This window comes from Pavona decussata, unplaced genomic scaffold, assembly GCF_977016875.1.
Source record: "Pavona decussata unplaced genomic scaffold, jaPavDecu1.1 SCAFFOLD_188, whole genome shotgun sequence".
Classification (NCBI taxonomy): Eukaryota; Metazoa; Cnidaria; class Anthozoa; order Scleractinia; family Agariciidae; genus Pavona; species Pavona decussata.
The window spans coordinates 479,357-503,582 of NW_028145597.1; the positions used below are offsets into that span (position 1 = coordinate 479,357).

A 24,226-nucleotide genomic window follows, 5' to 3' on the forward strand; every position below is an offset into this window, starting at 1 on the left:
GATAGAGCAGTCCGCTTTTACAAAGACCGCCTCTTTATTCTTACATCAACGTTCTTTCTTTGCTTGGCTTTTTTTTATTCTTCTTTTATTCTTCCACAACACGAACACTGCTGGTCCAACCCGATGTAGGGGTCAAACGGACAAATTAACATGAAATATTAACGATATTATGTCAGTGAATATCTCTCAAAAACCGCAACTGTTTCATTAGCAGATGAACAAAGAACGTTCAACAACGACTAAATTCGATGGTAAGTCATAATATTTAGAAATAAAATATATAAAAATAATGACTTCAGAGAACTATATTTTGAGTTAGGAGCGGTGAAACTGAATTTTATTATACGTAAGATACATAGAAAGAAAAAAATTAGGTCACAGGCACTTATATAATATATGATCGGAGAAAGACGCCCCTTCATACTTCGCGTCAAGCTTTCAGAGCAACACATTTAGTGGAGGAAAAGATTATTCCAACTAAAATGGAGAGATATTAATGAAAACCAGCAACCATTTCAAAACCCGATCCATCCCTCAAACCAGTCCTAACATTACTTATGAAAACGGATCTATTTCATATTAGTATAAATCTTCTAACGTTCTATCACGAATGCTGCTTTCTTATTGACTACCCTACTCACTATCTATTCTGTTAAAGATAGTGAGTAGTTTAATAAAAACGTGAACCTGTGTTGTTTATTTTTGAACGACTAGTAGGTTTACACTAAAACAATTAGATTATGAGCTCGAAATTTCTATCGCGTGATAGTTGATAGGGGCGAAGCCCGAAAAAAAGGTAGTGAGTAGAGTGAGTTGTCTGACAATGTGCAGTTGTCAACAAAATGGCGGCGGCTTCGTCGCGTTTTCGAAGTGTCTGTGAAGAGGATTTTCGGCTAATTACTAGTCGAGGCGAATCCAAAGAAGACAAAAAATGCAAAGAAATATCGAATGAAGATTTTTCACGGTAAGAAAAAGGAGTCGAAAAAAGAGTTAAACGATTTTATTCTTCATTTAGGCTTTTAAAAGTCGGCAATTTTATAATTTTGAAAACATTCAAAGTTGCGTTTCACCGACACACTGGCATTTTTTAGAAAACTTGGCTTCCAAAGGGTAGTTTTACGTTGCTATATCTTTGATTGTCATTTTACAATAATAAAAAAAAAATACTTGGCTCCTCGTTTCAGTTTCGAGCGAATGACGGTTTCAATATAAAATCCTGAATGAAATGCAAAGGCGTGCACACAAGGACGCGAATGCAAATAGACCATTTATATCATTATTCGGTAACAACGTGAATCTGTGTTGTCGTTAATTGCTGAATGACTAGTAGATTTATACTAAAACAATTAGATTATGATCGCTTGAAACTATAACGCGATAGCAATCTCGAGCTCATAATCTAATTGTTAATGAGTATGTCGACATCCTACATATAGTAACTTCAAGTTTGGTTATGGAGGAATTTAAATATTTCGAATATAGTTCAGGAAATGTAATTTCAATTCCGTTAGGAAGACTGTTGTCAAACAAACTGGTTTAATATTATTTGGCGATTCACAAAAACGTTGTGTTGTTGTATCGAATAAAGCCGATAACGGAAACTAAAAACTCGAGAAGCAAGGATAAGGATACCTGATCACTGCAGGTACAACCAGAAAAACTGTCCAAAATTGACGCGGTCACGAATTAAGTATTAGTTGATAGAACTTTTCACGGTAGATAACCGCTTGCGATCCATTAAATCGTTTGTCAAGAAAAATACTTTTTAGGTCAGATTTATACCAAATTGAACAAATTCTATCTAGATGCCAATACATGGTGCTGTAAGGTGATTGTGCAAAGCTTCTATGTATAGTCATTTTGGAAAACGTCGTGCACCTCGGAGCTACTTCCTTTCCAAATAAGGCGCCATGTAGGGTTTCACTAGACGTTATTTCCGGTCTCATGCGAATTTTTTCCCAGCTGAATGACAAGTTTTCAATAGAATACCCAGCAATAGCAGTTATTGCAGTTGAGCCTGTGGTAATATATCCTTTTGTAAAGAATGCACACGGACGAGGCCAAAGGCTTAATTCATCAGTCAACACAACGCAGAATGATCCTATCGTCTCGTTTCTATGTCAGACCGCTGCCAACTGCTATAAAAGCTATTAATGGACCAATATCAGCTGCGTGAAAGCCAGCAATAGACCGATTCAGCTAAGCTTAATGTTTCCCATATCAATCCCATTGGGAATAAGTTTCGTTGTTTCAATTGAACATTCTTTATTGTCTTCTAGCTCGATTGAAGCATTTCAGAGGATCTCATTTCCCAATAGGATTGAAATGGGAAAATGTAAATCGTTCTGTCCGCGCCAAAGCAGTTTCAACCTCGGTTTGGTGAAATTTGTTCAAAGGCCGACGACGTTTGCGAAAAGGATTATCGCAATTTTTAAAAATCTCAAAAACTAACAGCAATGCTTTAAGATTTCTTTAGAATAAAAATAAAACAGAGGCCCAAAGTGTCAATGAATTATTAAATCTTTTGTTTTGAATATTTTCTTCAGGGATTTCGTTGATCAAGTAACTTGAATATGATTCCTAAAGGAAGCCCAGCTTTCTTCTTGGGAATCTTTCTTCTCATTTCTGGAAATTACATCTATGGCTTGAAAAGCAGTTCTGTGATTCACTCGCACCATGATGACATTGTCAAGGACTGGGTGTCACATTTACATGCGAAACACTACCCTGTACTGGCAACAAAGGTACATGATGATACAAGAGATGAGGTTAAAACAGCTCTAGCTAGGGCAGTCGTGGAGGAGAAAGTAAAAGCGAAATGGGAGGATTTGAAAACAGCAACTCCACCAGTATTCACAGAGTCTGCGGGACCCCCTAAAAGAGTCGTGTTCGATGCAGCATCAGGAGGCATAACACTGAAAGAGGTTTTTCACTATCAGCAGTTTTTTCCTCTTCTCTATAGCGAGACAGATCCGGTGTTGTTTGAAATCCCAGTAGATGGAAAGACTATCACGCTGAAACTGAAAAATCAAGTAGACCCGATTACTGGAAAAAAGACGGGAAAATTTGATATCTATAATGTTTATCCAGACCCAACTACTCCTGGAACTCCAATTGAGACTAACCTCAAGTCTGATATCGGCGATGTTGTTAAGGAACTTAAAAATACTCCGACTGAAACCAATCTGCACGAAGCTCTCGAAAAAACCTTGGAAAACAAGCTCCCAGAGATGTTCAACGCTAAGCTAGATGCAGCTCCAGTTTTCGAAGATGAATTGAAGATACAAGATACTCGCAAAGAAGTGACGGATGCCATGAAGGAGAAGGCTTTCAGAGAAGCTGTTGAAGTAATGGCCTCCACCTCAATTCTCAGGACAGATCTGGCAAAATTAAGCCCCCCAACCTGGCTTGAGAATGTTGACCAAAATCAGTTCAAAATTGGAAGAGAAGGGCTTGAAGCTAACCTCGAAAACGAGATAAGAGACGACGGTCAAACAAAACTCATGTTCGAGTTGACAGCAAGCATGCTGCAAACATCCACAGAAGTCAGTACCGAATGGAATAAATTACGTACAACAGATACTTCCCCAGGCTCGGGACAAAAAGTTCTAGTTGAAACAATGAGTGCGGCTAATCCACTTAAAGCGGAGGAAGTAACAATAAGGCAAACAAATGAATTCACTCTAAAGCAAGTTTTCAAAATGCTCCAATCTTACAACGATTTGTATCCACACAACTTACAGAGGGAGAGAGTTCGATTCATCATACCAATTGGAGGAGAGGACAGGACCGTACATTTATCAAGAGCACCGAGGGGAAAAAATCAAATATTTGTGGAAACTCAAAATAGACAATGGCCAGACGCTACTAAGCAAAAAGAAATAGGAGGTTATTATGGCCCACCTTATGAAATAATGATAAATAAAGTCTTGAAAAAATTTCCAAATCACCAAAAACTTGCAGAAACCATAATAAATGCCTGTGATTCAAAGCTCAACGCCCAACCAGATTTTCTAGTTGATCTTCAAGTGACCAATGCTGACGGTTCTCCCAATGTACTTGAAACCGCTGACACAATACGAAACACTGTTGAGCTCATGGTAATAACAATGGTAGCAGAGGCGGCACAACCATCAGATGAAGTGAAGACAAAATTCCTAGAACATATCGCAAAAACTATTCGAGTCAAAGAGAGATTTCCCACTAGAGACGAAATGCCTAAACTTCATTATGGATTAAAAGAAAAAGGAAATACAAACCTAGCAGGCAGAAGCCCGGCTATGGATGAAGTAGCAATAGGAATTTTTGGCCAGGAGGTACAACGCGGAGGTGTCCAGATTCATGACGCTTTCACCAATGCAAATTATCCACCAAGACAATCGCCAAAAGTGGACGAAGAAGGGAACAAGAGACCAAAAAGAGAAAAGGGAGGAGCTGAATTAAGTAGAGACTATTTGTATGTAAAAGGAAACAAGGTGGTTCCATCTGACTTAATTATTCAACAAGCGGATAGTAATCATGACGAAAATACTATAGTTAAGAAAGCACGCCTTTCCTGCAGTGGACCAAAAAGACGCAAAAAGAGAGATGCCTGTTCTTTCGAGGAGCTGAATGATGAAATCATCGTTGACGAAAAATCGATAAAAATTACTAAAAGGAAAGTGGAACTTGATGTTGTTAATCGTCGGGATGCCAAACAAAGAACCCATTTGCTACTGGATATCACTGCTGATGAACTTGCCACACCAAAACGTATAAAAGAAAGAATATCAAACTCGAAGAGGACCGGTGCATCTAAGCAATATGTTAAAGTCAACAAGGGCCTGGCAGTGCATGGAATGATTTTCTCTGCTCTTGGTGCTATCGATTACTTCTCCAGAGGTGATGATGTTCGAGGAGGATTCGCAGTTTCTCAATCGATCCACACTCTGGGCGCGTTGACAGGTGTAAACGAAATAGCATCCAAAGCTGGAAAAAAATTGTTGCGCTACACCGCCTTAAAAGTTGCTAAAGGCCTGAAAATGGAAGAGGGGCTGGCACGATTTTCTGAAAAGGTTGATAGATTTATGGAAAAGGGGGTGGGGAAGTTAATGGGCGACATACCAGGAGTTGGTTTAGTGTTTGATATATATTTCATTGAACAAGACGTTGAAACATTAGCACATCTAGACCTCAACAATCCAGATGACGTCAAACTGCTTCCTCTTCGAGTCGTAGATCTTGTCCTTGATGTTGATACTACAGTGCTAAACCTTATTGGAACGTTTTGTCCCGAGGCAGAAGTCATAACTGAGCCATTGGTAATTGTTCTTTCCATTATTCGAATGGCGATAGATGACTTTTACATTGATATTATGGAAGAAATGGATAAGGTCAACTGGAAGAGTCCATGGGCTGGCTTAGAATTTATAGGTGCTTTAGTCAAAGGTTATTTCGAAGGAGCTGCAGATTTTCTATCTGGTGGACTGAGAAGAGAGATGGTCTCGTATCAGGCACAAGTGGATGCTGATAGAAAATTACTCTCAGATCTACAAAACACTGATAATTATTATGAGTTAGTGGGATGCGACGGAGAAGATTGTAAAATAGATTTCACAGCAGGACACCTTTCAAGCTTTGGAAGCTATATCAACTTCAGACTTCATGATAATGGCCAGGCAACACTGGAGATCGGTGATGTCACGGGACACCATGATACCATCAAGAAAACATTTAGTGTTCCTGCTAATCTCGATAAAATTGTCCTTGGAATTGGAGAATCGCACGAGTTTTTGTACAAAACGAAAACAGCTAAGTTGTGGTTTTTCATTCCAATTAAGGATTACAGGGTAATTTGTGGTGCAAACCTTCACAGTAAGTCTGTTTACGGTACGTACTATGGAAACTCAAACAAAAACACATTTTATGCCGTACAAAATCCCAAAGCAACAACACCACCTCCAAACAAACCAAGTGAAGAAGAGTGTAACTACGGCAAAATCAACTTGAAATTTCTTATCGGCAATTACCACTACAACTTATACGGACGTGGAGGAGACGATGTGTTTTATCTTGGGCCTCAGATGTCTCAAGTTACTGGAGGAGAAGGAAGTGACGTCTACGTTATCCAATCAGACAGTGGCAGAACTGTGATAGACAACTTTGCAGGGGACAGTAAACGTGACATGGTGGTAATCAACGTTGCTTTTGATGACATTTCCTGCCAAAAAAGTAGTACCAACCTCGACTTGAAGTATTCCAGTACTCACCATATTCGTATAAATAACTGGTTCACACTGGGAGATCCTAACTATTATCGACACATGTCTTTCCGTAGTCTTGAAGGCGTAATCTTCGTACCAAAAGCAACCTCGCCAACAAATTCTGACGTCGAAACCCAAGTTCAATGTACAGCAGTAGCATTGGATAAAAACTCTGAAAAACATCCGATACCTCCCATTGACCTTCAGTCTTCAAATTATGGAGAAGTAAAGCAGGTGGTTGGTTCAGATCATCCGGACACGATCACTGGAAATGATCTTAATAACATCATAGATGGTGGAAAAGGTGCGGATCGCTTATCTGGTGGTAGAAACGAAGATACATACATTATCCGTGCAAACGAGGGGTGTGATATCATCAATAACGATGCTGATGACTATGCGAAAACAACAGATGTCGTTGTATTTGACGTGAAATATGCAAAAATTACTGTCCGAATAAATGACCAAGAAAACAGTTTATCCGTGTTTGACCAAGACCATGAGCAAACAAGCTGCTTTAGTGTTGAAAACTGGGCTCTTGGAGAAAGATATCAACATATGATTTTCACATCATCGGATCATGTTGTATTTAACGTCAAAACTGTAAACAGCGTCGCAACGAAAGTTCCTCTGGTTTTGGATTATTCATCCTCTGCAGAAGGTGTAACTGTTGACTTGTCTGATTCACCAAAACAGGGAGCCATTCACGAACCAGGCTTTGATCAAGTTGCCACTGTATCTGATTCACAGCATAACGATCACATCGTTGGCAATGATCAGTCTAACTTCCTTAGCTGTACGGGTGGAAGCGACTATTTAGAAGGTGCAAAAGGTAGTGATAATTATGTCGTCAAGGAAACCTGCCGTAGAGTTAAGATAAACAACTACGATCGACGCAAAAAAGTTGACTTGCTTCTCTTAGATGAGAATTTCGAAAATTTGAAACTAAAAAGACGTAATGAACACTTACAAGTCGAATCTAATTTACAAACACTGGTTGTAGTATTATATCGCTGGTTTAGAAACACCAAGTATCGACATCTTTGGATTCGAACCAAGGATGGCATCACTACTGATATTGATGGGGATGCTTTAGCTTTACATCCAGTGGAAATATCAAAGGACCCAAAAGAATGTCAGGTCAAACAATCCACTTGTTTGCGAAGAGTTGTACCATATGACCTCAGTAAGAGCCCTTGGACAAAGGTTACGAGATTTCAACTTCAGTCAAGCTACTGTAGTTACAGAATTAAGGGAAACGACCTCAATAATTACATCGACCCTGGTTCTGGCAATGGATACAATTATCAGCTTCTCGAGGGCAGAGATGGAGCGGATACCTACGTGCTGAAACACGGCTATGGAGAGTTCAACGAAATCAAAAACTTTGCAAGGGATAAGAAAACAGATATTCTTCAACTTGGTTTGGAACTTAACGATATTCACTTTTATTTCCATAGCGAAAACGACATTATTCTCGCTTCTAAGTCCAGACCAAGTTCCCTCAGTGTTCGCATTATAGACTACTTTCGAAGCCCAAGGCATCAACACCTTCAAGTTATTACCTCGGACAAAGTCGCATTTGAAATCCAACCAAAGCACCCCTTCGTGAAGGTGCTTTCAGTGGACCTTTCATTGTCTAATTCGCCTATTAACATTTCTCCTAATGAAAATCGCCTGCTGTCAACAGCTCAGTCCATACAAGGCTCCCTTACCCAAAAGAACTCATTGACTGGTACAGAGGAAACAAAGGAGATCAGAGGTGGAGCTGAGATCGACACGCTACACGGCGGACCCTCTAAAAACATAATCAGTGGAAGAGGTGGAGACGATGAGATTCACGGTGACCAAGGAGATGACATTATATTTGGAGGAGAAGGAAATGATTCTCTTTTTGGAGGAGAAGGGAACGACTACTTCTACGGCGGAAATGGACGGGATTTGATAGATGGTGGTGATGGAGATGACACCGTCGCTTTCAAAGGAGACGGATTTGAAAGGACTGGGGTACATATTGATTTATCTATAGGATTTGGTAAAGGAGCTGATGCTGAGGGCGATACGTACAAAAGTATAGAAAATGTCTATGGCTCAATTCATGATGACTTCCTTGCAGGATCTGACAGCAACAACAACTTGTATGGTCGACATGGGGATGACGTAATTGTAGCGCATGGCGGAATTGACATGCTCGTCGGAGGAGAGGGTAGAGACCGCTACGTTCTTTCAAAAGCTTCAGGTATAAAAGTCATTGATAACTTGGCAAATGATGAGGAAGAGGATACGCTGTATTTGATCTATTTCAACGCCGACGAAGTATGCCCGTTTCTCATTGGTAATGATCTCTACTTACAAATTGACAAAACGACGTTTTCGTCAGTGTTATATCATGGCCTGCAGCTAACCATTGTCATACAAAACTGGGGTGTGAGCTCTAAATACAAGCATTTGAAGATTGCCTTTAAAGACACTGTTTGGTCAAGTTATGTGCTGTGGAGAGTTAAAAGAAAATTCGAGCGATTGGATACCAAAGTACGACACATCGCTATTGAACCAAACTTCAACGTTGTTTCATTTGACGGATCCTCTGCACAGCTGTCATGGGATCCCCTTCCAGGACCTGCATTAGACGAAAGTACTAAACTATATCTGATGAAGCTAGATACAAACAATCCTAAAGTTATGACCACAGAGGATGTTAGCCAACGTACTGAGCTGTCTGTTTCCTCTTTGGATCCAGCATCGCATTATGTTTTTGCATTGCTCTTGAAAAAGTGCTCGGCAACGATTGCTGCCTCTATTACTTGGACAACGTTTGGACGACGAAGATCGTGTCCTGAAATAAGTGTCCAAAATGTTCAGGCAACGAACGAACCAGCCTCGTCTTTGACTCATGGTACAAAAACAAATATAGAATGCAATGCCGGGTTTAAGTTGGAAGATGATTATTATTATTATGATGTTGGAGCCAGTTATGAAGGAGTCTGTGTGGATAGCGAATGGCAGCCTCCTCTCCCATCCTGCCACGTCATCAACCACTGCCCAGAGCTAATCACACCGAGTAATGGGCACCTTACACTAAAAGGTAGACAAGAAGGATCTACTGCACATTATGTCTGCAAAAAGGGTTTTATATTGGATGGACCACAAGAACGCACCTGCAGAGCCGATGGGGAATGGGTAGAACACGATCCCCGTTGTCTTCCCATGAGCTGTGTTCAGCCACCAGTCATTGATCATGGTGAATTCGTACCCTGCAAGCACACGGGACGTACAGATATACACGGCACCTTCCAAGATCCTCGCGAAGGTTACTGCATAGAATTAACTTGCCAAGAACATTTTGTGGAAAGCTATAAGGTTGTCAAGGTCGCAGAAAATCCAAGATGGCAAAGTTATGGGAAGATTCCGAGGGGCGCAAGGGTTTGTAAAGATGGAGAATGGATCGGTTACACGGACGCAAGTTGTAAACCAGCTGCACGACTATATCCGGAGCAAGAGATGTGGCATTCTAAGATTGGTATGTTACAAATATGGAAAAATGGAGATTGGGAAACAGCGTCTTCGCCTGATGGTAGTGAGAACATTCCCTGTTCAACTATGTCTTGTGTTTATGGTAACCTTGCTCGGTCGGTTGTCATTACTGGGAACCCTAACGGAGTTAACGGCGTCGTGGTAACATGTCCGAAGATTCGTTTTGTAGATACGATAACACCATATGAAGGAAAGCTGGAGGTATTGGTGAGAAAAGAATGGCACAAGTTGTGTTACGCTGATTACGTAACTCAAGATCACCAAGCTGAGATCCGCAACGTGTGCGAGATGTTAGGAGCCACACCGCTTAATCCCACATTCGTACCACGGACAATGGGAACGACAGGTTACACCCTGGTATGTCCTTCAAGTGCAAGAACAATGTAAGTACAAGACTTTCGTTATTCATTGAATATTATGATATATGTAATGATAAAGCATCTCGTGTAAGTGGTATTCAGATGATGTAGACAGGAAACTTTTGATGGAATCTTTAATTAACTAGTAATTTTAAGTTGTTAATTTTCAAATGTTAAAACGTTTCCCAGCATACTTTTTGGTTCATGTCTGTCTGAGACCTGCTGAGTATAGATCTTTATGCGGTTCTTCGTGTCCTCATAAAAGTAACGAAACCTTTACACGAGACCAAGAGCAGAGTTACCAGAGACTTTTTTTTCATATTTAACAATTGTTTTCCTGCCTTTATCTTTGCAAACTCAAAAACATCATCAGTCTCATGCCAAGGTTCTCTCTTTTCAAGATGACGAGCTAGGAAAAGAAATGAGAGCATGTTATTTTTTTTTTAATTATTTATTCATTTATTTTACCCACAGTGATGACTGCACTGTAAGGCCCCATAAACAAGAATGCATGGTGATGTTACGATGCAGACAAAGATGTTCCAACGAATATCCTGTCCCTAACGGGTTTAAGGAATGCACTGGAAAATTTGAAGGAGATACGTGTGAGATCGGCTGTCCAAGGGGATTTCAACTGGTAGGAGACGAAATTGTGCAATGCAGGAATGGCGAATGGGTGAAGGAGGACGGACAAGATGCATCGTCACGTTGTGAAAGCTTGAAATAAAGTGGTGGGAGGGAAAGCCGTGGTTTTCTTAATCGTAGGCCCTTCCCTATAAACTCGGATTCGAATAATTACAAATGATTTCAAACAGCATACTAGAAAATCTCTTTGATGGAAATTTTGCGTTACTTTCTCTGTAGTTAGCAGGTCAGCAGTTGTTTTGTCGTGCAGCCACTTAATGATACAGTGATTTCTATTATTGCAAGATTATTAATAACCACACTTTCACACCGAGGCTTGGCTCATTTTCAGAATGGTGTAATGGCAAACTATGCGCTATTTTTCGTTTTCTTTGCTCGTGCTTAATAATAACGGAAAGCTAATAATTATGATAATAAACAGACGTTTCTTGAATTATCGTAGTATTAATAATCAAAGTTAAAGACGAATTGAAATGTTTTGTTGATCACCGCTTGTAATTTTATAATTTTTTGTTGATTAACACTTGTAATTTTAATTTTGTTGATTATCAATTGTAACAGAATTTTAATAGTGGCTGTAATATTATCTCATAAATGTATGCTATAGGTGTTGATGCCACTGATTTAAAGAGATAAACCTTAATAAAACTGCAATAAGAATTGAGTTGCATATACTGTATTTTTACTTTTCTTGTCGTAGTTTGGGGCACCATTGTAGCATAAGGGGAGAGGGTAGCTGCCTTCCTTATTTCTTTCAATTATTACTAAGAAATGTTAAAATATATAATAAACAAACTAAATGACGATCGATACTGAAGTATCCGAAACATGTCTTCCAAATTCAAACACTGAAATGTTTTCTACCGTAACGAAAATTCGTCAAAACCATTGAGCAGAGCAGCTTTATCACATTTTGATCAAGGTCGAAAAATCTCTCAGAAACGTACTCCGGAGAGCTCTATTAGTGAGGGGTACCTCAAACCTACATTTACCGACCGGCGAGTGTCCTGTTTGGCCTATCACGTTTTAAAACACCCCATTCACAGTAGGAAGTCGGAAGTCTGAAGTGTGAAATCCGAAGTTGGAAGTCGGAAGTCCGAAATCAGAAGTCCCTCCTCGGCTTTCAAAGTTTCAAGTTGCGATTGTTTGATACTCGTTTCACCACCTTTCATGTTGCAATTGCAAAAATAGGCAGTCTCAGACTGCATGTGTCTACTGCAGCACTGGTATAGAAATGTGATATAAAAGAATTGAAGAAAAGGGAAATAAGACTGAAATGAAAACGAAGAGGGAGGAGTGGAAATAGGATAGAGATAAAAAAAAAATGGTTGTAAAAATGTTGCACAGACTACTGGTGAGAAGAGATTAAGCTGGTATCGTTTACCACAAACATTTTGTATGAAGAGAACTGTTACTTTATTCTAACATAAACAATATTATATAATCTTACAACGTGAACCACAACTTTGTACTGAAAGCAATGCAGCAAAGTTCTAAACATAAAGTACTGAAAGCAAAGTTCTAATCTGAAACGTAGGCATAAAATGCAACAGAAACTATTAATTAATCTATACTGAACTTATGAATGGCAAGTATCATTCTTTAACCCTTTGACTCCTGTCGTGTTTCCATAGTTTTCGCATAAATTAACTTTTTCCTAGAGCGGTTTAAACTGAATAAAATGGGCTGTAGATAAATAAATATCGTTGGCTTCCAAAATCAACTGCATATTAAGTTGAAATGATTAAACAAACGTTTTCTGACGTAAAATAATATGGTTACCTATTAATCATTTGCCGAAAAACGCATTTGAACGCAAAAATATTGCCAAAATTCATGGCATGTTGATGAAGAACTTTGGCATATCAAATTTCAACCCGCTTATGCAAATTGTCCTTGATTACGCATATATGAATTGACAAAGACACAACAATCAACAAAAAGCTTTCCAAAAAAAACATTTTATTGAAATAAATGATGCATTTGCTATTAGAGGCAAAAAACTTTCAGCTTTTTTGCGTGCGTGCAAACACGCATGTAAAATTTGAAGACACTCCGTGTTTGTTCAAAGCGATCACTCGCAGTAAATTCGGGCACGTTTGCGATGAAAATTACAGAAGTTACAGAATTCTGGTTCAAATCATCACTTAAACTATTTGTAAAAAGCAAATCAACATCGGAAAACATCATTTACCGTATTGTCGCCGTTGTCCTGATCCGCAAATACACTGAAATACAATCGCTTTGATCTCGGTCAGTCGAGGATTAGCGTCGGCTTTCGACAATATGATTCCTGTGGCATTTACACTCTTACACTCTTTCACTCAACCCGATGACATAGTGTCTACGCTTCTCTAGAAGCCGTAGACACAAAAAGTAGAAGAGAATTCTACTTTCTGCAACATGAATATTTGTTGTGCACGTGCCTATGTGCACTTTTAGGCTAAATTTTAAAATAAACCCAATTTGTACAGAAATGGAATGAGCCACCTAATTTTTTTTTATACACTTAACAATAATTTGCTTGTTGTCGGGCTGGTTCACTCCACCATGGAACTGCTTGTATTCTACCTCAGCAAATTTGTATTGGCCTAAAAATGTACATGAACCCTTTCCGCACTCACTTCTTCAATATGTTTGTTTCATTTTAAGGAAGGTGCCTTCTTTGGCTACTGCACATACGTTCTGCGCAAATCGAGATAGTTTGAGAAACAAAGATACCTTTGCGCGGCTTATAACCACGCGGGAAAAACAAGTCTTGGCAAGAGTTATTGGTATCCGAAAAGAAAATTAGGGGTAACCACGCATTTTATAGAGATAATTAAGCTTCAATTTGGGTGGAAAGTTCATAGATTGTTTTGTATTTCAACGCTTTTTGTGAATTGTTGTTGCTCTGAAAAATGCGTTGCTACATTTTTTTTCATTTTCTTTCAGGATTCTAAGAACCCTTGCTAAGACCTGCTTTTTTCGCATAGTCATAAACTGCGCAAAAATATTTCTGTGTTAGCAGGCACTGTCCCTAACATTTTAATTATTTTTTTTATTCAAAACCAAATTATTAACTTGAGAAGATACGGAATAATTGAGAAGAAATGCAAAAGACGTTAAAGAGTGTTTTATTGATTAGGGTAACCATTCTTGTCAAACATACAGCAAAGAAACCTATTTAGAAGATGAATTTCTCGGACTTGTAATTCTATCCAGTCTTGAAAGTTACTGATCGGTTTGATAACACTTGTTTAACTCAATCTTTTCACCATAGCAAGAAGACAAAACACGAAGCAGAGAGGATTGAATATATTCCACTTGATTTGTTGGAGTGTATTCATCATAAGATGACCTGAAACAAAACAATAATAATAATAATAATAATAATAATAATAATAATAATAATAATAATAATAATAATAATAATAATAATAACAACAACAATAATGATAATTTAACTATAAAAAAATTGCGATAAAGTTAAAAAGTTTAAAAAATTTAAACCCATCTTGGTTAAAAGTAATAATATTAATAATAATAATAATAATAATAATAATACTAATAATAATAATAATAATAATAATAATAATAATAGTAATAATAATAATAATAATAATAATCATGATGATGATTTGAAGCAGTTGAACATAGTTACTGATGTGCTTGGAGGGTGGTCGGTGGATTTTGAAGAGACAATGAAAGAGCTTGTTGGAAAGTGATCCAGATCGGTGCTGAGGTGGATGCAGAAACTGATTGTGTCACACAGTTTTAACATTGCTTGTACTTATTATTTACTAAATAATAATAATAATTAATAATAATAATAATGATAATCTTTTTATTAAAATATTCCAAGAAAATTGTTATTTACAAGTTAAAAGTAGAAAAAAGAGCTATTAAAACCTATTTACAATTCTTTTCGATTAAAAAGAGACTATTTTCAAGCACAATTTTTTTGAAGAAAAAGGAAAAAAAAACAAATCTCATCAAGTTACAATAGTATTCTTATTCATAATAATAATAATAATAATAATAATAATAATAATAATAATAATAGTAATAATACTACTACTAAAAAATGATAACCAATAGCAAATAATAATTTTTCAAGTGTTGTTGTGTTATTAGACTGTCCATCCTTATTAGCTTGGCTATGATTCATTGCCTTTCCATGTCATATATCAAACACAAGAAGGTGTTTCATCAGATATCCAAACACTGAGAAGTAAGTTGAAAAAACAATGTGCACTTTGGATATCTGAAAAAACACACTTTTGAGTGTTTGACATGGCTTCTCAAATGATCAATAATTCTTGGAGAAATTCAAGGCTAAAGGTGGAAAAATTTTATGGTAATTTGGAACACACATCAAAACCACGGTCATAATGCTACTCTCCTGAAAAGTAAATTCACAACGGAAACCCAAATAGCTTGCAAAGCTAAAAAAATTTACAAAACAGTACAAGATGAAAATTTATGGCATAACAGGATAAGGAGGCAGAAAGAGTAAATTACTCCATTTAGAGGAGACCTTGGAGAACATTACGTAGTGAGAACTAAGCATCAAATTCTTGTCTGTGTATGGCAATACAAACCATTGGCAGCTGGTAGTCACTAACAGAGGGTTTTTCTACACTGTAAAAAATGTCTGGTTGATGTAGATAAGAGCTATCTAATGGATCTGTTAAATGAACTATCATCATCAACAACATCAATCATCATCATCGTCATCATTGTTCCACCTAAACAATTATGAGCAAAAGAGCATACCTTGCCATAGTGATAAAGGTCGGCCTTGGAAGGGATTTTAACACCATTGCCATGGAAACCATTAAGCTGTCAATCATTTCATTTGAACTCACATGATGGGGTATATCAGATGACATTCCAGAAAAGTGAAGCTGAAAACATAACAACATTTTGGTAAATAAAAACCATTGTTCAATATTTTCTCAAACATTCCAAGAAACAAATGAACTCATTATCAAAGATTAATCCATCAAACAACTGCATTTAGCAAACCAAGTGGGCAATGTAGCAGCACTCATAAGGTCTCATGTGACTGGCTTGCAATCCTTCTCGAAAGCACTGAACAAGCCACAGAACAATACCTTAAACCCTAAAAACAAGCTTACAAGAGCTGCTATACTACTGAAACAAGGCATTGGAGAGAGTAATTTAAGGGTTAAAATATGGATGCAGATATTTAACCTGTTAATTACCATTTCATAATCAAGCTTTCCTCCTTGCTGTAGCTTTATTTTATCTGTAAGTTTTATAAGATCTTGATTGAGGACACAACAAGCTGAGCTATTGTCACTTGCACCAGAAGAAGGTTCTTGCAGTTGTTTATAGGTAGCCTCAATTTTCTCTACTTGTGCTTGACGTAATCTTATGCAATTGTCCAGGTCCTGTGGGGTGAAAACGTAACATTGAACATGAGAAAAAGACCAAAAGGCCAAAGCTTGAAGAGGATACACATGCATTGTACATAAAGTTCTGAGATGGTGTTGTAAGGGAAGGTAGTAGTAGAAATAAAAGAGTATCATAAACTGTTTCAGTATCTTTCTTTTAGTTACCTTCAGTTAGAAGTATCACAAACTGTTTCTGATCAGAAACGCTCCTTGTTACCTTTTTGGTTGTTGACAAAGGTTCCTCAAATTTGTAAATATCTTGAAGAGATCTAAAATCTTCCTACAAAGGAAAATAATACATTTCACTTTTTCAAACCATATTTATTTAAACACACTATTTAATTATTACGGTACCTTAGTTTGTTCTTCTCCTTTCACTGCTCTCTACACCTCCTCTAGTCTCAAAGACCTATATGACTTTGTTCAACAATGGTAGCACTTTCACTAGTTTTTAATTAACAACTGAAAAGCCGTATCTCTTCGACCTCTTACTGAATTGCAATAATAGACTGAGAAGTAGCTACTTTTGAACCTGCACCTAGTAAAATATTCAAATTAATTTTATTATTAAGCTTTGGTTTATTCCTTCAGTAATTACTTCTTCAACCATAAGTTAACCGGATGCCATTCTGGATAAAATATTATTATGCTTGTCTCTGGTGGGCTCTCTACTAAATATAATTATTATATTATATAAACAAGGAACCACCATGTAGGTGGGTCAGGCAATAATGTGTAGACTAGTTCCAGAAAATATCCATACCCCCACCCCCACAGAAGGAATTGGAAATTCCAGGGGGGTGGGGGTTAATCAATGCCAAAAAAAAGTTACAGGAAAGTATGAAGCTAAATTAGAATTTCCAGATGGGTGGGGGGGAGGGGGTGTTTGAGAAAATCCCTTTGGTTGGCAGGAAGTATGGATATTTTCTGGAACTATGTGTACACAAATATATAAAACTACCTGAATTTTTGAAAAGGTGACAGATGAAAACTAGACTGCAAGCAGTCATACATTTTTCCTCAGATCACACAGGAAAAGTGATGGCAAAATTATGCAAATGAGAAAAGTGAATAAGGAGGGATTGGGTAGAGGGATGAATTCAGCTGATGTTGACACAGAAAAGTGCTTTGAGTACTTTACGATGTAAAAGAACGGCCAGGAAATCAACAACTAACACGAAATAATACAAACGTAAATTAACTGACTCGTCATCTATAGAAAAAGCAAGTGGGGCAAGCATTATTACTTTTCATTGCTCTAGAACAAACTATTTCAGTAAGTGCTTGATTTGATCCAGACAATTTGTCAACTCAACAGTTGCAATTGGCTGAGACAAACTGACACAGTTAACTGAAACAGTACAAATAAGGCACCATTTGGCCCTTGATTCCTATTGGTCTAGACTGTGGTGAATAAAGCGTTCCAGTTTGCAATTTGGCATTCCATGCCCAGTTTTCATTTAGCCAGTGTTATATATAGTTTTGTATTGTTCCTGCCTGAAAAAAAAAAAAAACATACTGTACCCCTCCCATGAAAGGTTTACAGTCCCCCCCACCACCTGCACCCAGCTAGCTGGAAATTCCAACAAACCTTCATACTTTTGTTAGAGAAAAAATTTGTTCCTTGATCCTGTCATAGTATTAATCAAACAAAAAAGGTTTCGTTTTCAGGATCAAAAATTTGTGTTGAAATACAAGCTTTCGATTCCCTCTCGGAATCTTTGTCAAGTGGTGTAGGACGTTTTGTCACATGATTGAGTTGATAAGATATCACATGAAAAAATGTTCATTAAGATCGCTGGGAGCTCATATTCAACGTCCTGATTCAATGTTGGAGCCTGGCAATGAACGTTCTCCCTTACAACAATTGATGAGGAAGAAAGATCAAGCCTGTGCTTCATGTTCCAGTCACTGACGATTTTGTACTGTTGACATGTTCTCTCAATAATCTTGTACATTTCTCATACTTTTCTTTACAAACTTCAGCTTTTGAAACCCCCTCCAGACTCCACCCTGGAACTTACCGTGGGATGTATATCGATCTTGTCTGTAACTGCTGTAATTAACTATATATTGACAACACCCTTAGCCCTACAACATATACATGTAAACCCTGAAATAACATAATTATAAAATTTAACACTTACCTCTGTGTAGAGCAATTTAAAAGGATTCTGGGTTGAAAAATAGTCCATGTCTATATCCAAAATAAAATTACTTGCTTGCAAAATTACATTTAAGAGAATGTTACGGAAACCATCTTCTTCCCCTACTTCATCGACATTTCCATCCTTTTTATGTTCTGAAAATGCACACTTTGTTGTTGAGACCAAGCAATCATCTTGTACAATATTACAATCTTTACTCTTATCAATCTCTTTTTTTCCATCCCAGCATTTTGCATAATTTGTTTGAGTGTTGTGTGTTTCATACACACTTGGTTCTTCTTCCCATTTCTTTGGGACGGAACTGAAATCTGCATTATTGTCTTCCACGAAGGTGTTGAAAGTATTCACCTTGAACTTCCACCTTTCTTGATCAATCACATTAGTTTTAATGTCCTTGTCATTCACATCCAAACCTTTCAAGTTCTCACTTTCTTTCACCTGAGAGGAGTCATTCCGATGGGAGTTTACTTTGGTTTGCATTAATCGAGGTCTAAGAGTGTGCACAATGAGTTCAAGATCTTTACAGTTCTCTAATGATTCCTCATCGGCATAAAGGAGTTCTTCCACAAAATAACTTTCACAGCATGTAACCCTGAAAAACAAAATAGAGCTCAGCAGTCATGGAACGCTTTAGCTTAGAGCTATTTGTTCATGATAATTCACCACCATAATTTATAATGAATGAAAGATTTAATAGTTAAAAGAGTTCAGCCTAAAAAAAATTGGAAACATATTTTTTGTAACCCTCGAGTCCAACATTATGCCTAAAAAAAGAAAATCATACAACAGTGTTATACAGCATGTACAGTACAAACTGTACAATGTAGCTTAATCCTAGTCACCAGTCACTTTCGTTTGCCTACAAGTCGCCTATACACAGGTATACAAGTTGCTTCAGCCATAATTCAAGTGAATTTCCATCTACTCTATAATGTATTCAAACGTGTGAGCTACAATTCCTTACCTCACAAACCCCGTCTCCTTATGTCTTCCTACTTTGAAGTGAAAAACCCCTTCCCTTATTTGATCCGCCCAGGGTGGTTTGACCCACACAACTCGACTAACATGTCCAGCGTAGACAGCGGGTAAAATCCAGTCTGCGATACTAATCTCTTCATACAGCCTTTCTTGTTCAAAGACTGTGTCCGCGGCCATCTTTACTGGTACAGTAAGATCGGGATGGGAATCAAAATGAAGGACTGTTATGCCTTCAAATGGAATGTGTCTTGATGCAATGGCTCTGTGGATGTAGTAGAGGACTTCATCATGGTTTTCGCATACCCATATCGGTAATTTAGAGTATTTTCGTATCTCTAATTTAGCTCTCTTTAGCTTGCGAAATGCTTCACCTCCGTCCGCCATGTTGAAATTTGCTGCGTGGTGAGCCGTTCCCAGGTCTCTGCGATAAGGCGAGGCTACAAAGTAGTATGTTTTGCAGTAGCACTTACTTATTTCTCCCAAGTGAAAAGTGATGAGTTTGTCTTCAAGGACAAGAAAATTAGTCTACTTTGCAATTAACACCTTGCCTACGATCAACGTGAAGAGCCCTGGGATCCAGCTTATTCCTCAAAGGATATTTTGTGCACAAATCACACGGAATTATGGTGACAAGTTTTCCATCGCCCCAAAAAAGAAAAAATCCAGGTCTGTTCAATTCATGTGGTTGTACCTGTATGGTCATTCCTAGTTTTCTTTTAATTTCCTTCCTTTTCCTTGTGAGACTCAAGTAAGTTCTTCATCCACACTGGCATTATCTTGGTCATTAAAAGTATTAATTTCACATTAAGTTGGTTTTTAAAATATCTGAAAAAGGACTGAATACAAGTATTTAAGCTGACAGCACTGGGGCTAGGTATTGTTACGTTGCATTGCTTTGATAGGTGATTCAGATGACTTAGAAATGGAATGAAATTATTTATCGACTACTTAGTTGATTCAAATAACTGGTGCTTATGGCAATGGAAAGGAGAAATTTGTTAATTTGTTTGTCATTTTTATTTCAGAAAGAATACAGCCAATGCAAGCAAGGTTTGTTAAAACTTGCCATTTTCATGTTGTTATCTTATCATTTTATTCTCAGTGATACAAACACATGGATCTTTACATCTCTGATCATCTCTTTCCTTTTAAATCTGAGACAGACTTCTCTAAGGCAATCACAAGTCTTCCAGTTAGATCCCCTAAGAGAAGATGTTTCAGATATCCCAGTTACTGCCAGACAACGTGTTCTTTCTGGTGCAATTCTTGAGGGAATTACCAACATTCTCAATGGTCCTGAACTGGACTCGGCACTCAGGGATTATCAGCTGGAGATAACACAGGTGAAAAATACTTTAGACTGAGACCAGCAGTGTGTCTTGGGGAGGGGTCTTATGGCCTCCCTATAATATTGAAGAAAACAAAAGAATGTACAGGATCTGAGACAAAAGAAATGATGGGCAAAGGATGGGGTCTGGGGCAAGGGTAGCCTGTTCCAGGCATTCAGATGGCAGTGAGCAACATAAAGAGAAATTGCAATGCAAGCAAGTTCTAAAGCAAGTAGACTGGGGAAGTCTCTTCTTGTTTGTTTTTCTTTCCTGCTCACAATGTTTTTCGTTTTCGTGGCTTCCCACAATAAGCACATCACGTAGGTAGAAAACCTGCAGGCATTGGGATTATGGCACTTTTACAGTTCCTATCAAAATTTCTCCCTTGTAAACTTTGTATGGGAGTCCCCCCCCCCCCTGCTCCCCTCTCCTTGGGAATAAAGTACAAGGCCCTGCTAACATTTTGCTGGTTCCTGATCACATAGGTCAGAGCAACTCCAAACCTTCAACTTGCTACCATATACTGGACTGTTCCAGATGATATGAAAGGTGACCAAGAAAGAATTCAGAATATGTTGGAGAAAAACACAGATTACATCAGGTAATTGTCACTTTTGTTGAAAATATTAATCAAGGACAGTGACCTTTTCATACGTCCACTAATTCCAAACCACTATGTGACTGTACAGTCTTTTGAAACCTCTCCCACACTTCGTACATCTCTCTTGTTATCACCATCTTTTAATTATTATAAGTAACTTGCGATCACACACATTGGTTTTAAAAACAGAATGAACTAAGGGACTAACTAATCTCCTTTTGCTCTCTTCAGGAGGCTGCTACCAGCCTACTCTTCCTTAGTTCGCTTTCCACAGCTGGTTTTCATAAAAGATAATACTGCAGAGTATGAAGCAGAAATGGAACACCTTCTTCAAACGGCCAAGCATGCCAACAGCTCCTCAGAAAATGCAAGTGAACCCAAAGAGAGCTGACATGTCAAATGAGTTTCAGGTTTCAGGCCTTCTCAGTTTTTGAAGTCTTGTCTGCTCCTATTGTCCAAGTAAATCACTGAACCGAAAGATAAGTCTTGACCTCTTGGTCTCCGCGGAGAGAGCCAGACGTGTATAGTGATCCAAAGGCGAGTGAGACAAAGTCAGAGCTTCTGCAAGTGGACACCTTTGCAACCATGCTCAACTGACTGCTACTAAGAAGAGTTGAATCATGTTTGTATGTGGCTGAGATTATGACTGACTGCATGCATAGGCTCAGGGCAGCGTTACACTAGGCATTGTTTCCTGCAAGTTCTTTTGTAGTGGGTGACAAATTAGTTAACTACAGCATCGTGGGACAAGTTACAGCAACTTGTTACACTACACAGTACTTGGAAAAGCTATTCCAATAGGTACTAAAATAATCGTCAGAAAAGCAAGAGAGATAGCCTTCAAGCCCTAGTAGTAAGCATGTCACCTAATGACATCACAACTTAATCAAACATACAGGTCTGGTCCCAGTTGTTCAAAGAGTGGATAACTCTATCCAGTGGATAAATCGCTATCCAGCGGAGAACATGTACTCCAATCCATACATTTTATCCCCCGGATAGCGACTTATCCGCTGAATAGACTTACCCTTTCTTTGAACAACTGGAATCTGGAGGATAAAGAAAATTTTTAAAAGCTGGATCATTGTATAATACAATTCCAGGCATTTGATTGGTTCAGTGGCCTTGGTATATGAGTCATTATACCATACCTGAGAAAATTATAGTGATGGTTGTTCTAGCAAAGTGAAATCAGCAAGATCTGGCAATATTTCTTTGTTTTTAATAATAAAACAATAATAATAATAATAATAATAATAATAATAATAATAATAATAATAATAATAATAATAATATAATAATAATAATAATTATTATTATTATTATTATTATCATTATTATTCCACTCATGCTTGTTGGATATGAGCTGATTATAGCCAACTGAGCACTACGCGCCTCATTGGATGTATCATCTTATATGATATCCAATGCACTCTGGTGGAATAATAAAAGACCAAGCAAGATAAAGTATTTTGATATTTACACAAATCCTCTTAGCTAGTACAACAAAACCATAAGAAATGTATACATACAAGTTGTGCAGTGCTTTTGAGTGGTATACCGTGAAATATCCCACATGTGACTTGATTTTTCTTGGTATACACAAGAGCCTTTAGGCGAGTGTGTATACAAAGAAAAATCAAGTCACGAGAGGGATATTCACGGTATACCAGGAGAAAGCACTGCTAGCTAATTTATCCCATGCCACTCATTGAATTAACTTTCCTGTTCGACGTCTGATTCCAGGAAATCAAAATTAACGTCAAAACTGGGGTATTCTTCTTCCATTTTTTAGTTGTTGACAGTTATTTTCTCTGAATGAAAATTTTGACCTGTCGCAGGCTCTTCAATCGACCTTTCGACGAGAAACAAATTGTAGGGCGCGAGGAACGCCGGGATTCTTTTGTGGAATACTACCTGTTGCATACCACAGAATATGCAACAGGTTTCTAGCTTTCTGATTTGCTGTATTCTTTATGGCATGGGATAAGTGATTGTATGTGTAGAATATGCAGTTGCTATTGGGTCTTAATGAAATAATTATTGTTAGCCCCCCGCTGTCGTCTTGACAATTACCAAGTTCTCAAAGTTAATGTGTTAACTTCAGTTGGTTTTCATGTCAGGCGAGAGACAAGTAAAAGGATCTAAAAAAAATGTTTTAAAATTGTGGAGTCATAAATAAATATAAAATTAATATAAAATTAAACAAATATAATGAAATGACACAGATGTTTCTTCCTTAAATTTGTCTTTATTTGCTATTAAACTGTTTTTGATATCACTTGGAATGCCTTGATTTGCAGTTATTAGGAGTACTGGTAATTGTCTTCTTAAAGCCAAGTATAAACCCCTTTGGAGACTATGCAAGGTGTTCATCAGCCGGGCAGCCTGTGTTTTAATTTGCAGTAACCGCACAATGATGCACTTAAAAGTAAACCCTAAATTTCTACCCTTCTCATTCCTACCTAAGAAAATACTTTTTTCCATGCAACTGTACAAAACTGAACTCATAATGCAAACATCAAAGAAAATTCTATGAATTTGTGACCTCCGTAAAGTGCTGTACATAAAACATTTACCGTCAACTCCCTTTATCTCAGACGCTCGACTTTAATAAAGTCCTTAACTGTGAGAGTCTGTAATAACAGAAATTTATGTCAGTCAAAAATCTGTAATTTATTTTTGCTGGGGATTTCGCAGACGCTGCTGTCTGTATTATCAGGGTGTCCGTAATAGCAAGGTGTGCGTAAGGCAAGAGTTGACTGTACTGAGGAAATTAATGCATACCCCCACAACAAAGAAGAGCTGTGAAAGGGTTCGTACATATTTTACAGTATGTACATGTATGCAAAATTCAAGACTTTTTCCAAACCATTATTTTCTTTTTCCTGACTCAAGATTATGAGCCAAGTGACACAAAGGCGAGTAATGTCAGGAAGTAGGGTAGAGAGTTCTGACTCATGATTCTG

General features: G+C 37.8%; 3 protein-coding genes and 1 long non-coding RNA gene across 6 annotated transcripts; 2 read left to right on the top strand and 2 right to left on the bottom strand.

The window, feature by feature from the left end:
• Positions 1-201: 201 nt before the first annotated feature.
• LOC146462437 (uncharacterized) lies at positions 202-11,886 on the top strand. Of its 2 annotated transcripts, XM_085085658.1 has the most exons (3): positions 202-251; positions 2,547-10,159; positions 10,610-11,886. In XM_085085658.1, exons 2-3 carry the CDS (start codon positions 2,574-2,576, stop codon positions 10,860-10,862), a joined length of 7,839 nt encoding a protein of 2,612 aa, XP_084941784.1. In that variant the 5' UTR covers positions 202-251; positions 2,547-2,573; the 3' UTR covers positions 10,863-11,886. The 2 variants fall into 2 exon arrangements, with proteins under 2 accessions (XP_084941784.1, XP_084941785.1); XM_085085659.1 differs by lacking the exon at positions 202-251 and having other exon boundaries at positions 2,473-10,159.
• A 1,994-nt stretch (positions 11,887-13,880) lies between these two features.
• On the bottom strand, positions 13,881-19,739 carry LOC146462438 (UPF0489 protein C5orf22 homolog). Its single transcript, XM_085085629.1, has 6 exons — positions 19,315-19,739; positions 18,330-18,942; positions 16,400-16,462; positions 15,991-16,179; positions 15,539-15,669; positions 13,881-14,120 (listed from the first exon to the last, which is right to left on the bottom strand). Exons 1-6 carry the CDS (start codon positions 19,710-19,712, stop codon positions 13,994-13,996), a joined length of 1,521 nt encoding a protein of 506 aa, XP_084941755.1. The 5' UTR covers positions 19,713-19,739; the 3' UTR covers positions 13,881-13,993.
• Positions 19,740-19,775: 36 nt separating this feature from the next.
• Positions 19,776-22,460, top strand: LOC146462439 (uncharacterized). Of its 2 annotated transcripts, XM_085085631.1 has the most exons (5): positions 19,776-19,994; positions 20,354-20,378; positions 20,492-20,671; positions 21,142-21,257; positions 21,489-22,460. In XM_085085631.1, exons 1-5 carry the CDS (start codon positions 19,822-19,824, stop codon positions 21,646-21,648), a joined length of 654 nt encoding a protein of 217 aa, XP_084941757.1. In that variant the 5' UTR covers positions 19,776-19,821; the 3' UTR covers positions 21,649-22,460. The 2 variants fall into 2 exon arrangements, with proteins under 2 accessions (XP_084941757.1, XP_084941756.1); XM_085085630.1 differs by lacking the exon at positions 20,354-20,378 and having other exon boundaries at positions 19,776-20,015; positions 20,488-20,671.
• Positions 22,461-23,635: 1,175 nt separating this feature from the next.
• Positions 23,636-24,032, bottom strand: LOC146462440 (uncharacterized). Its single transcript, XR_014857136.1, has 2 exons — positions 23,904-24,032; positions 23,636-23,846 (listed from the first exon to the last, which is right to left on the bottom strand). It is a non-coding gene; the product is annotated as an uncharacterized LOC146462440 (long non-coding RNA).
• Positions 24,033-24,226: the final 194 nt, after the last annotated feature.